This window comes from Amblyomma maculatum, chromosome 6 (genome assembly GCF_055883805.1).
Source record: "Amblyomma maculatum isolate TAMU_Amacu chromosome 6, ASM5588380v1, whole genome shotgun sequence".
In the NCBI taxonomy this organism is placed as follows: Eukaryota; Metazoa; Arthropoda; class Arachnida; order Ixodida; family Ixodidae; genus Amblyomma; species Amblyomma maculatum.
The window spans coordinates 20651973-20666332 of NC_139349.1; the positions used below are offsets into that span (position 1 = coordinate 20651973).

At 44.0% G+C, this 14360-nt stretch overlaps 1 protein-coding gene across 1 annotated transcript in view; it reads right to left on the reverse strand.

The window, feature by feature from the left end:
• Positions 1-5649: 5649 nt before the first annotated feature.
• LOC146185208 (methanethiol oxidase-like) overlaps positions 5650-14360 on the reverse strand; it is a 59167-nt gene continuing 50456 nt past the window's right edge. Inside the window, exon 11 of the mRNA XM_084606179.1 lies at positions 5650-6207. Coding sequence (XP_084462305.1) covers positions 6045-6207 — 163 coding nt within the window. The 3' untranslated portion in view covers positions 5650-6044. The remainder of the gene's footprint in view (positions 6208-14360) is intronic.

The following is a 14360-nucleotide window of genomic DNA, read 5'->3' on the forward strand; positions in this document are numbered from 1 at the left end:
AAATAGAGGAGAAAAAAAAATAAAAGGGAGAGAAAGATGCGCGTAGCAACAGCCGTCGTCCACCACCTAAGCGGTGGCGGGTGCAATGACGGCCTATAACAGATAAAACTTGAGTGGCAGGCTAGCCACCGCCGCAAGCGGCGTTGACCTATCGTCCCGGCCGCGTATTTGGGTTTGCTCGGTACGGTGGCTCCGCAAGGGACAAAGCAACAGAAGAGACGAAGAAAATGGGCTGTTCCGAATAGCAGCTACCGCCCCCAGGAGCCGAGCAGCCTAGCGATTAGCGGCGCATGCTTTTTCAGTGGGCGTCACGTTGGACGCGGCACTAGCTTGAGAGAGCATAATACTATTATTACTACTACTACTACTACAACAACTACTACTACTACTACTAAATAATAATAATAACAATAATATTAATACACAGAAATATTTCTCTGCTAATTATTATTATTATTATTATTAGTAGTAGTAGTAGTAGTAGTAGTAGTAGTAGTAGTAGTAGTAGTATAGAGGAAGACTCGTTTCACGAAGTTGGCACTGAATTGTTTAGTTAACGGCCGAATTAACTGGCTAAATATTATCTTCACAGTTTTAATTAATAATAATAATAATGATTGGTTCACAGGAAGGGAAAGGCGCAGTATCTGTCACACTTGTGTCTGTGGACACCTGAACTACTCCGTAGCCCTCCGCTACGGCTCCTCTTTCTCTCTTCCTCCCTTGTGTCTGTGGACACTACTACTACTACTACTACTACTACTACTACTACTACTACTACTACTACTACTACTACTACTACTACTAATAATAATAATAATAATAATAATAATAATAATAATAATAGTAGTAGTAGTAGTAGTAGTAGTAGTAGTAGTAGTAGTAGTAGTAGTAGTAACAGTAGTAGTAGTAGTAGTATAGGCTTTCTCAAGCTAGTGCCGCGTCCAACATGACGCCCATTGAAAAAGCATGCGCCGCTAATCGCTAGGCTGCTCGGCTCCTGGGGGCGGTAGATGCTAGTCGGAACAGCCCGCTTTCTTCGTCTCTTCTGTCGTTTTGTCCCTTGCGGAGCCACCGTACCGAGCAAACCCAAATACGCGTCCCGGCCCCATAGGGCCTGGAACAGCTCCCTTCACCACCTGTTGTTGTTGTTGTGGCTGTAGGAAGAAGGAAAAGAAAATGCACGGGCCTGCTACTGGCTCTGTAGTTGAGCCACCTCCGCTGCCCGATTTATTTATAGGAAGGGAAAGGCGCGGTAACTGTCTCACTTGTTTTTCTGTGGACACCGCAACCACGCCGTAAGGGAAGGGAGGAAGATGGGAGTGAAAGTGGAAAGAGAGAAAGAAGAGCCGTAGTGGAGGGCTACGGAGTAATTTCGACCACCTGGGGATCTTTAACGTGCGCTGACATCGCACAGCACAAGACGCCTCTTCGTTTCGCCTCCATCAAAACGCAGCCGCCGAGGTCGGGTTCGAACCTGGGTACTCCGGCACAGTAGTCGGGCGTCTTACCGCTGCACCACCCCTGCGGGGCGCCTCCGCTGCCTGATTTATTTATAGGAAAAAAAAAACTGATTTATTTATAGGAACGGAAAGGCGCGGTAACTGTCTCACTTGATTTCTGTGGACACCGCAACCGCGCCGTAAGGGAAGGGAGGAAGATGGGAGTGAAAGTGGAAAGAGAGAAAGAGGAGCCGTAGTGGAGGGCTACGGAGTAATTTCGACCACCTGGGGATCTTAAACGTGCGCTGACATCGCACAGCACACAACGCCTCTTCGTTTCGCCTCCATCGAAACGCAGCCGCCGAGGTCGGGTTCGAACCCGGGTACTCCGGCACAGTAGTCGGGCGTCTTACCACTGCACCACCCCGGCGGGGCCCTCCGCCGCCTCGTGCAGACAGAAGATTAAATAGAGAAGAAAGGGAAGAGGGAGAGAAAGATGCGCGCCGACCACGGTGTAAATTATTCTTACACCGTGGCGCCGACACAACAGCCGTCGTCCACCACCGAAGCGGTGGCGGGTGCAATGACGGCCTACAACAGATAAAAATTCGGCGGCAGGCAAGCCCCCCCCCCCCCCCCCCCCCCCCCGCAAGAGGCGGTGACCTACCTGTCCCAGCCCCATCATTCACCACCTGCCTTTAAAGATTTGCAGGTGGTCAAAATTTACTCTGCTGCCCTCCACTACGGCTCCTCTTTCTCTTTTCTCACTTCCACTTCCACCTTCCTCCCTTCCTTTACGACGGGGTTCAGGTGTCCACAGATCGAGTGCGACAATACTGCGCCTTTCCTTTCCTGTGAAGCAATTAGTATTAATTTTTGCGTATTACTACTTTTATAAATGCGTTTGCGTTTACTGAGTTTTAAATAGCGGTCACAACGGCCGTTTTTCGAAGAAAACGAAAAGCAAGGTGCCCGTGTGCTTTCCGGAGCCCTCCATTGCGACATCTCTCATAACCTGAATCGCTCTGAGATGTATTGTATTTACGTTTCGCAGGGCGGCCCAATTAATCAACATCATGCATTTTTATTTACTGCTACAGTATTTCATATATCACTTATCCAACTATGGTCATTGGTGTGTTAATTACTTATACACGTAAAACTGCTAAAACTAATTTAGGATAAACTGTACTTGACTTCCGAAAATAGCACGGTGATATATCTGCAAGAGAAAATGATCAGCAAGATAAACCAAAAACTGTGTTTTGAAAGAAACACCAAAAAGAGTCAGCCGATCAAAAAAAAAAAAAACACAAATGAGAAGACTGACCATTGCGAAAATTATAGTGATAACATTAGCGCACGACGTTTAGCTCTGCTGCCGAATCCACTAGTGCTGTCTCATTCTCAAAAATTACGTTGACACAGTTCGAACTATATAAATGCATCGACGAAACAACATTATTGCTGGTTAAAAGCGGCGCAACAAGTTTCAAACTATAATTACTCACTCTTTGTGCGTAAGTGGCTCCAGGATGCTGCCAGCGAGAGTAAGTTAAGAGAATTACTCACCGCCTCCGCCCCCCACCCCCCTTCCCCCGCCCAATTTCATTTTCTTACTCTCCAGTGGCTAGACATTTTCTTTTTTTTTTTTTCAAGAGAAAAATGCAAAGCGTTGACATGCCTGTATTAGGTAATTTTGTTTTTGCTCGATAAATAGCAAGGTCAGATCTCGAGCCTTCCCTAATGAAAACCAGGCAGAATACTCTGAGCAGACCACGGTTTCCATCGCAGCTTCGAGACTGAATCCACTCAGCCTCGGAAAACTGCCCCGCTGACCGGCAGAAAGGAAAGAAAATCGTTTCTCGGCTGGCAGATCGTGCGAGCTCTAACACAAAAGGCATTCGTGACAACCGGAGCGTGCCACCAAATCTCCTTAATGGACAGCGTGTTTACTCAGCAGTCGGGAGTATAAATACGAACTCGGGCAGACTTCTACTTTACGCTTGCACCGTCTTTACGGAAGGCTGTCCGTCCCCCTCTCTCGCCAGCTCTGTCGTAGGTGCTGCCATTAAAGCGGACAAGGCACAGGCAAGGAACTGCTACTCTATACATGGAATTACAACGCACTAAAAAAACACAAAGCACAAAACAAAAGCCCACGCACTCGCACCGACCTTCACTTTGTTTTTGCTTGTGGCTGTCGTCGGAAACATATCTACCAGGGGCGTTCAATGGCTTCGGAGTTTAACATATAAGCAATAAATTTAGGCCAAACAACATATTTTTGTTTGTCAACCAAGAAGCCCAGCTGGAGTGGTGTCAACTACTGTACCCAAGGATGCGAAATCGAATACCGGCCTCGGCGGCCACTTTTCGGTGCAGGCGGGAAGCTAGGCGCCCTGGGTAGTCAAAATTTCCGTCTCCTTCCACTACGGCGCGTCTCATAGCCCGAGTCTCTTCGGAACGGTAAACCCCACAAACCAACCAACCAAAAATAGCTGCCTGAAAGCAAGCATCAACTACGAAGTTCTGATTCCCGAATAAACGAATCTTGCATCACTCCTTCTTCAGCCAATCATTAAGGAACCGTTGTCGACGAAGGTGCTTAACGTGTAGGGCCCTACGGCCTCTACCTCAAAGGTAGGGCCTCAAGAATAGGCTGAAATCGAGACTTGAAATCAGCGGTTCTTGCAGCTTTTTTTTTTTTCCTTTGCACATGAGAGGTCAGCTGCTTATTCTAATTTATTAAAGAAAGGTTGTTCCCAGACAGCCATTGGGTAACCGAAAACAGATGTTTATGGGTGCAGTTGTAACAAAAGTAACGGAAGACCTTAACGGATTGACTTTTGCATTCTCCGATTGATTTCTTGTGCACATTTTTCGGACTACACGCATCCGAATCAGCAGTTGGACCCACATTTCTCAAACTTTTTCTTCTATAGTGCATGTAAACACAATGCCAACCTCATCCTCAAAACATGGGCGTCACAATTTTCCCTGAGCCTGTCTTGAATTTTAAGTGGCGAGAATAGGGGTTGCACCTCCAACACACCCTTTCCATTACACTAGAAGTACCATGGTAGAAAGGTGTTAACTCCGCATGAAAGTGGTTCGTCCCGGTATATCACAGACAACATACGATAGCTTTTTCTAGATATTTTTCAGTTCGTATATTAATATTTTGGGCCCTAAACTTGAGCACACCTGTATGCACATACACAATGGAGTCTACGGGCAGGGTACCAACGTACGGTACTACATTCTGCGGTGACCAAGAGACCCGCCAGCCCCTCCCATTTTTTTCTACTAATTCCTACTAGTAAAATACAAATCTAAGCAGTCTGAAAATCCCAAATGGTGTTGCGAAGTCTACACATTCCAGAGTTCATGACAGTTGCAGATTATGCGGCTTCATATGTATGACGTAAATTTTTCTTGAAAACATAGCGCAAATAAAGACAAAGACAACACAGAAGTAGACAGGACGGGCACTTAACTTCATTTTCATTGTTTTGTTTCATCGTTTCACCAGTTTTAACGTTGGGGTTTCTTATTTTGTGGACAACCATTAGGACCAAGGGCTTTTAAAAGTGATTCGTGTAAATAGGCGTGACTGTTTCTGTTTGTGACCGCTGGCACCGTGAATTTATATTCTATATCTTTTTTTTTTCTTTTTCCATCAAGTGTTACTTTAATTGTGCTATGCTGGGCGCATGCTTACCGGCTGATAGTGGCAACCGCTCCTATATATTCGATGCGATGCTTTTTCCGAAATAAAGTTGCAAGTTAGCGCACGTCCTGTCTACTTCTGTGTTGTTCTTGTCTTTATTTTCCCTATGTTTTCAAAAATTTTCAGGATTTTCAATGTTTCAGGATTACTGGCCTTTTGCGGCGCCAAGCTATCAGTACAGTGCTTAGATTGCACATGAAACCGATCAAGCTTGAAACTTCACAAGTTACCCATATCAGCGGTCGTCATCATTCAGTGGTACCTTAGAACCCGTCGTAGCTTCTGGATACGCACAGGCAACGTTCGATTCACAGCATCAAAGGTGACGTTTCAGATAGAGAAGTAATGAAAATAAAATCTGCTTCTGCTGGTTAAAATAAAATAAAACTGGTAGAAACCATACCAGGTCTCTGCCGACACCTATGCCGTTTAAATTCTAGCTTGCGCCCTCAAAAATACACACACATACCAAACGCCAGCAACAAAGAAAACGATTTATTTAATACTGAATTTTCAGCGCAGCGTGTGCGTGAAACGCCAGCTGAAAAAGCTGCGATGTTAAAAATTCGCACCTTTTACGGATCGCGCCGGAAGTACACAAAATTTGAGCTTGTGTCGCAAACCAGGAATCTTCTAAAAGTGCACAATCAAAGTTGAAAATGTTGGTGAGCAGTTCACGAGGAGTTTCGATCGATATGACCGTCATGTTTATACACAGCGTCGTTCGCTTCTTTGTGGACATGGACTCAACTCTGTTACGCATGCCCAGCTGAACAAATTGGGGTCTGATCGAAGCCAGCTCCCGCCGTAGAAAAGCGCAATAGTGGACGGTACTCCAATGCCTCGCTCGAACTCGGACGGCGTCCATTTCAGAGCCAGATGTCCGAAGTGGAATCTCCGCCGGGAAAGCGCATCTCGTGCGCCAATACGGGCCCTTCGGGCTCTTCGCCGAAATCGACCAGGAACTCTCGGTCGATGCACAGGCCGCCCTTGTGGTTGTCTACGTTGACGCGTAGCATCATGGCGCCTTTCCTGCGCAGGAAGAAAGAACGGTCACACAAACACTGATGATGGCTGCGCAGTTTATGCACTGATTGTTGCACGACGGCCGCCATCTTGAGACTATTTGCCTTTGTGCGGGATTCCCCGAACGAGTCCCGAAGCGAGTCAGGCAATTAGAGACCCCATAAAGAAAGCATCTTGGTTGATTTAAGCAGCTTCGGATCCATTAATGTGCGCTGGAAACGCGAAGCACATTAACGTATTATTTCTGCATTGAAATGCGGACGCTTCGGCAAGGATCGAACTAGGACCTTTGGTTCAGCAGCCTAAGGCACCGAGCCACCACGGGCCGTGCATAGTGATGAACTTTTTATATTCTGAGTTCGATACCTGTCAGAAGCGTTGTCAAGATGCGCTACTGCAAACGAAAGAAACTTGTACGAGTCTACAACCGAAAACGAAAATAATGGAGCACTCGGAGGGTAAACAGCCCTGACGCTTCTTCAATGGTGTGCGATAACCGCTATAACATGAGATTAACCGTGCAACTACTTAAACGCCTTCATTGCCAACTCTCTCCTGGTCCATTGTATTTACTGCGCAGATTTAAATTGTGAATGGTGTGGGGTAACATACCTCTGTGGTAGGTGACATACATGGTCATAGGAAATCTCTGGAAAAACAACTCGAGATTTACCCCGCAGAATGTGGTCGTCATATCGTCACAATATACCGAGTGTCCCAGCTAACTTGAACCAAGGGCTACAAAATAATATATTTTAGGTAGGTCAATAAAACCAGTTGCATACAACTGCCAGTCGCCTTGCGCACTACAGGAAATTTTTTGTTTTGCGATTAATTAGCTAATTATGTTAATTTTTCTAATTTATGAAATATTCATCTTAGACCAGAAATGTGAATTGGAAACTTAATAATAATAATAATAATAATAAGTCTATTCGGACATGAAACATGTACACAGAACATGCCCACGGGAAGAGGCAAAAGGAAGAAGCTGATGGCATTCTTCCTGACGAGGCCTCACCCCGGGTCACACATCAATGGCAGAAGGATGGACAAGGTCAAGGTAAGTTTCACCAAGAAAACAAAACAAAACAAAACATAACCAATGAAGAAAAAAGAAATCTCATAGATTATATTTGGCATTATAAGAAAGTATATAAGAACCATGGCATCGTAAACAAGGTAAGTACATCAGTAACGCTACAATTCGCGACACAAAATGTAAACAAAATAATATACGACAAGCACTACAAGTCATAGATTTGGTGCATTCCTAAGAAGTGGAAAAAAGCAACTTCCATTTCTTTTTCAATTGAAAAATAGTTTTACTGTTTATAGCATCATCAATTATTGAAGGATAGGCATTGCATATTATACTAATTTGGGTATCTGTATGTTGGGTGCCGTAGTTAGTCCGGGCGCGAGTGGAAAGAAGAGAGGTAACACGCAGACTGTAGCCGGTATTTCTGTTCAGATATGTATTTCTAAATGCTGTGATGTCTTGCTTAATTTTATGAAAGATATGCACAGCAACAGAATACTTATGGCACACAGGGAATGGAAGAATATGTAGGGCGTGAAATGAGTGGCCGCCGTTTGAAGGGTTTGTGGAACAAGCGCGTAAAGCTCTTTTTTGCAAAGAAAATAGTCTGTCTGAACAAGTTTTGTTGCAAGTCCCCCAGATGAGATTACAGTACACCAGTTGAGAATGGATTAGGGCAAAATACAACTGTTTTTTTTATCTGCAAGGGCAACAGGTGTCTGATACGATTGATCACAGCAATTGACCGAGCTACCTGCAGGCGAACATAATTTACATGGCCTCCCCAGCCTAGGTCACTACGGAAAAATACGCCCAGGAATTTACAGGAGGTTACAGATTCAATCAGGGTATCGTTAAACCGGAGTTGAATGGGATAATCTATAGGCTTATTTTTAGGTCGGAATAATATGAATTTAGTTTTCTTAACATTTAATTTCAATTTATTTACAGCAAGCCAAAGCATCAGTTCATGTAGCCAGGAGTTGGTGCGACGCTCTAGTTCGCGAAGATCACAACCAGAAAAAAAAATGTTTGCGTCATCTGCGTATAAAACAATGTTAGAATAAGTTGAAATATTTACTATGTCATTGATATATAATATAAAAAGAAGGGGCCCCAGTATGGATCCCTGCGGAACACCGAAGTTTATTATTTCTGATTCAGATACGGCATTGTTCAGTCGTGTGTACTGAGTGCGATTGGACAAGTAGCTTTGCAGTAACCTGTGAGGCATTCCACGAATACCACATCTCTGCAATTTATGAAGTAGAATGTCGTGCTTGACCGAATCAAAGGCTTTGGAAAAGTCAAGAAATACACCGACAGTGAAAAGCTTAAGTTCAATATTATTAATCAAACTATTTTTGATTTCGAGCAGTGCTGCCTGCGTGGATTTTCCAGGCTGAAATCCATACTGCTCCTTACAAATTATATTATTAGAATTCAGGAATTTGTATACCCTCGTAAAGATAACTCGCTCTGCAACTTTCGAAAACAAAGGTAGTACGGAAATAGGACGATAGTTACTGGAGTAATTTTTATTGCCTCCTTTGAAAATTACTGTAACACGGGTGGATTTCATTTTTTCTGGGAATTCACCTGTAAGAAGCATTAGATTACAGATATGTACGAGAGGAAAGGTAATAAATGTAGCAGCAGCTTTTACGGCTAGTGCAGTAATGCCGTCTGGGCCAGGAGAGCATGTATTGCGCATTGAGTTTATAATTGAAAGAATTTCATCTTCTGATGTCGGAGATAAGAATATTGAACTCTGACGTGCCGGAAACAAAAAAGAATCGACAGATGTTACAGCTGAGGGAAGAGTATATGAAGTGGGATTTCCTGCATTTAAAAAATAGTCGTTAAGTTTATTAGCGAGTGAGGCACCGCTATAAAGAACTCCATCGATTTGCATTTCCGAAGGAAGAACATGTCGCTTTCTTCCAATAAGTTTATTGATGCCTTCCCAAAGGGATCTAGCATTATGCATGGATGAAAACTTTCGGCGATAAAAAAGCGATTTTGCCTTTTTTAGATCCTGATTTAATTTGTTCTGAAACGTCTTAAACTTTAACAAATGTTCTTGATTACGTGTCCCAAGAAATCGTGCAAACAACTCATTTTTTTGTTTAATACGTTTTAGAAGGTCCCGTGAGATCCACTTTTTTTGCCTTCCTGCATTTCTTAAATTCTTCAATTGGAAATGCCTTGTTAAACGCATCTAGTGTTTTCTCTATGAATAAGTTGTAAGCGGCAGATGAGTTCTCCGCTTTGAATACATCGACCCAGCTAATTTCAGACATAAGTAAACAAAATTTAGCGATGTTCTTTTGGTCATAAGTTTTACGCATGTAAACAGGAGCATCCGCTGCCTTCACATTCGAAAAAAGTGCAAAAAATGGAAGATGATCGCTTATTCTCGAAGAGAAAACACCAGACATGGTGTTGTTAGGTAAAAAGTTTGTAAAACATACATCGAGTAGGGTTTCTGTCTGATAGCCTATTCGTGTAGGCATATCAACAATATTTTCGCAACCAAAAGATAACATTATTTCCAATAATCTGATTTGTGTTTGGCTAACACTCATAATATCGATATTCAGGTCACCAAGTAGTACTACATTCATTTTGTGTTGACTGGTATATTCCAAAAAAGACTCAACAAACTTTAAAAACACAGACACGTCGCTATGAGGAGGACGATACACTACCATGATAGCTATATTATGATACAGGATAGTAACAACTTCAAAATGGTCAGTCACAAGTGAATAATTATTCATTATGTCACAACGTAGGTGGTTTTTCATAAAAAGAGATACTCCCCCTCCGCGTTTGTTTGCCCTGAACTGTGATACCTCTTCATATCCTACGATTGGCATAACATCTTCCGGACAGCTGAACCAAGTTTCCGTAAATGCCAAAAAATCAAATTCGTGCACCAGTGATTTAATTTCGCCTTCAATGCGCTCGATTTTATTTTTCAAACTTTGAGCATTTAAATGATAAATAGATAAAGACTTGTCTAAAGAGCAGCTAGTATTTCTGAGTAAGTCGTTAAATGTTGTGGTATTGAAATAAGACATGGTAAGAAAAAAAAAAGGGGGGGGGGGGGGGGATCTTCGTATGAAACTTTTATACGAGGCCGGACTACACAAGCTTGTTCAAATCTTCTTCACGCCCAATCCTGATGGCATTTGCACCTGCTTCCTTTCGAACAAACACTTTCCCTTCCTTTGTCCAGACAAATTCATATCCCTTTTCTTTGGCTGCGGATTTCGCAAGCCACAAAAGCTTCTTATTTAAAGCAGTCAAGTTGTTAACAAAGTAGATACCGTCCCTAAGGTCTGAACGCTTAGCCATCCAATTTGTTTTCGTCGCCCGCTTCGCAAACCTGATAAGCACAGCTGGAACCGTGTCTGATCGAGCGGGCAGACGATGTAGGCCTTCGATGTCGTTCTCTGTGAGGCATGGTACATCGAGCTGATTCGCAATTTCATTCACTTTTACGAACAGGTTTTCACTTACTGATAGGGGTAATCCGCGAATTTCCATGTTCTGGCAGCGACTGTACCGTTCCATATCGTTCAGTTCAAGCTTCAACTTTCCGATTTCTTCTCTGCTGTGATCCTTTTCAATTTCATCGACCCTATTGCGAATAGCATCGATCTCTTTTTCATGCCTCTCTGATGTTTGAAGTAGCTGATCATATGTGTCCGACATGTATTTGACAGAAATTTCAATGCTAGTTACAGTTTGTTTTAAGGAAAGTTGGAAAGTTGTAGAGCACTTTCAGAAACCCCCATTTCAATAACTGCGATAAAGAAAATCTCACGTGTATCTTTTTTTCCGGGCTCAGAAGAAAGCCCGCGAAATACAAATAATACCACGTGACTAGTGCGCCGCGATTGTGGTGCTCTCAGTCGTGGGTTGAGCGAACGAAATTAGCTGCGGCCGTGTCTTCTTGGCCCCGTTAAAGCGGCAGGCCGATATGCCTGCGATGGCTTCTTCGCCAGCGTCAGACAGCCGGCCCACGTGACGGTGCAGTAGCAGCGAGAGCGGCGAGCCGACACCACCGACATTCCAACAAGGCCTTTGCATCACCCTCTCTCTCATCAGCGAACGTCACGACAAACGGATGAGCGATAAGGTATCAGCCACTGAATCTGCGCGTACATGCTTGGGTAAAGGGGCGAGATGACATGTGACACGACTAAAATTAGCGCTGCACCTTCATTTGCCGGTTCTTTATCGCCATCCTCCCGTCGTGATGTAGGCTGCTGCGGTGCGCAGGCCTGGCCAAAATCGCGGTGGCGACGGGCGAGTTCGAGCTCGCTCGAACCATCGCCAACATTTCTGCCTGCCGCTGCAACGGGCTACAGCTGATCTCGTTCGAGTATACCACGACTGAGAGCACCACAATCGCGGCGCACAAATGCGCTAGTCACGTGGTATTATTTGTATTTCGCGGGCTTTCTTCTGAGCCCGGAAAAAAAGATACACGTGAGACTTTCTTTATAGCAATTAATGGAATGGGGATTTCTGAAGGTGCTCTACAACTTTCCAATTCACATTTTTGGTCTAAAGTAGATATTTAATAAATTAGAGAAATTAAAATAATTAGCTAATTAAGTAATTGCCAAACAAAAAAATTGCCTGTAGTGCGCAAACAGGCTGGCAGTTGTATGCAATTTGTTTCACTGACCTACCTCAAATATATTATTTTGTAACTCTTGGTTCAAGGTAGCTGGGACACCCGGTATATTCAGCGTAAATGCCGCAAAGGCATTGATACGTGAAATGCGACCGGCCGTTTTTTAGTATTGCAACAACAATTTTAAGTTCCGCGGTCAGCCTGTCTTATCCTTTGCGGCATCAAGGTGAAAGAAAATTCCTTATTTCAATGACGCCCTTTGTGGCGCGCTTCTCTCGTCATGTGAAGTTCTATAGTTTGGTTAACTACGACATGACGTTCACAAGCTACATATTTGCTACGTGTGATGCCGTAGCAGAGTACTGTGGATTGATTTAGTTCACCTGGGGTTCCTTTAATGTGCGCTGACAACGTGCAGCGCGGGACCATTTTCTAACGCAGCTTTTAACTGCCAAGCGGCCCTTACGGCTTACTGAATTGTAGATACAATTAGGCCGCACTTCATTTCGTTTACACAAAGGTTTCAAACGACTAGGAGGGGGCCAGCCGTTGCAAGTAGTAGAAATGCTGACACTTAACTGCTCAAGATACGAAGCAGTGAGATGGTATAACACTTAGATGAGAACGAGAAGAAGCAGAAGACGACGAAACAAAGCAATAGATACAGATAAACAGGGCAGGGAAGGTTAAAATAAATTAAGTAACAATATAAGCACTCAAAGTTCACTGCTTACTAAAACCGGTTGCCTTTGCGAGGAGTCATTTCCAAATAAGGAAATGCTGGATTCAAAAGGAAGCAGCAGCAGCCTGACGTACAACCAAGAAAAACGCGCCCTTCCATTCAAATGAAGAAGGTGCTTCTACAAGTGTGATCGAAAACACCGAGGAAACAATTCAATAAATAACGCCGTCACCGGTACTATCCAATATCGGAATAAAAGGCGGCACTGATGCGGCATTCACCCCATACATAACACACGGCCGAGACGCCGCACAACGCAGGCGCTCCTTTTGGGGCCCACATGGTAAATTACTCCACGCTGCGGGTATACCTGTATCAAAACCAATTCGACCCACCGCGCTCTGCCTATTCCATTTGTTGCGCGTGCACTCGAAGCGTATTCCTTATAGGAAGTAAAAGGGCCCGAAGGCACATGTAAAGCAAGTGCAGCGAGCGGTTGCCAATTCAGATAGCGGAGCATCGCGCGTATTGCTTGACTGCTGAGAGTGGGAAGCTTTCGCCGCGAGGCTTGTATCCAGTGCGTGCGCGCCTTCGCGATTTGATCGCACGTTTTCACGTGAAACGTCGATAGTATCTCGCCGACTGGCAGCTCCTAAGATATCGCGTACTGTAAAAAACAAAGACCGGAGAGAAGTAGAAAAGGATCTAAATTTTGGAAACTGGCATATGAGGAAGAACCGAAAGAAGTGAGAAGGAGTGAATGCTTGAAGGAGGGAAGAATCCCAGGGCTGCTGTTCAATCGTAATACACAATGAAAGAAAGAGTAACGGCACTTGTTCAAAACTGCCTATCGCCTGAATACTTTCGCCATCGGACACGCTAATGCAGCACATCGCAAAAAAAAAAAAAGAAATAAATAAATAAATAAACATGAAAGTGTTACTGAGTATTTTTTTTAAAGAGGAAATGCCATACATTTCTTTAAAATTAGCATAGATGACAGTAGCCACATAATGCAAAGCAAAGGAAGTCAGACGTCCGACAATTTCTTATGCATGCACTGGAAGTGTATTGCGGGAAGTGTAACGTGCCTCCTCTCTGTGGTGAAGCATGCACACGTGCTTATCTACTGAGATCCCGGCCCAGCCACATGTTAACGATAGTAGCTGCGGTGACGTGGCTAGCCAAACTCCTATAAATACTACTAACCTTTAATAAAGCTTGTTCGTTCTTCGCCAACCACTTGTCGATTCACTTCGCTCTCCACAAGGGAGGTGGCAGCGTCGGGAATTTTCTGCAGCACTGAGGCGGAACTACATCTGGTGCCAGGCCCGATTAGGGGTGCCTGTTCTCTATGAGCGAAATACTTAAAGAAGCAATAAGATAGTGGAGCTCAGTTATTAGATACTCTATGATCATGATTGACAAGATATCGCTATGCCTCCAGAAAACAGTTCTGTACTACAAATGCTATCTTATGGGGCAGGAATGTGGAGGCCAATGAAAATGGTTGAAAATAAATCAAGGACGACACGGAGTGAGATCGAAAGAAAGATGGCAGCTGTAACGTTGACAGTAGGCGACGGAGTGGGTCAGAACAAACGCGAACTGGTATCATTGTTTTCGAAATCAAGAAGTGGTTATGGGCAGGTCAAGTAATGTGATTGAAATATAACCGATGGACGCTATGAGAATAACTGTCCTCATTTCAAGAGAGGACAAACATAGCTGTGGGCGAAAGAAATTTAGCGAAATACGTTGATTGGAGAGGAATAGGGGAG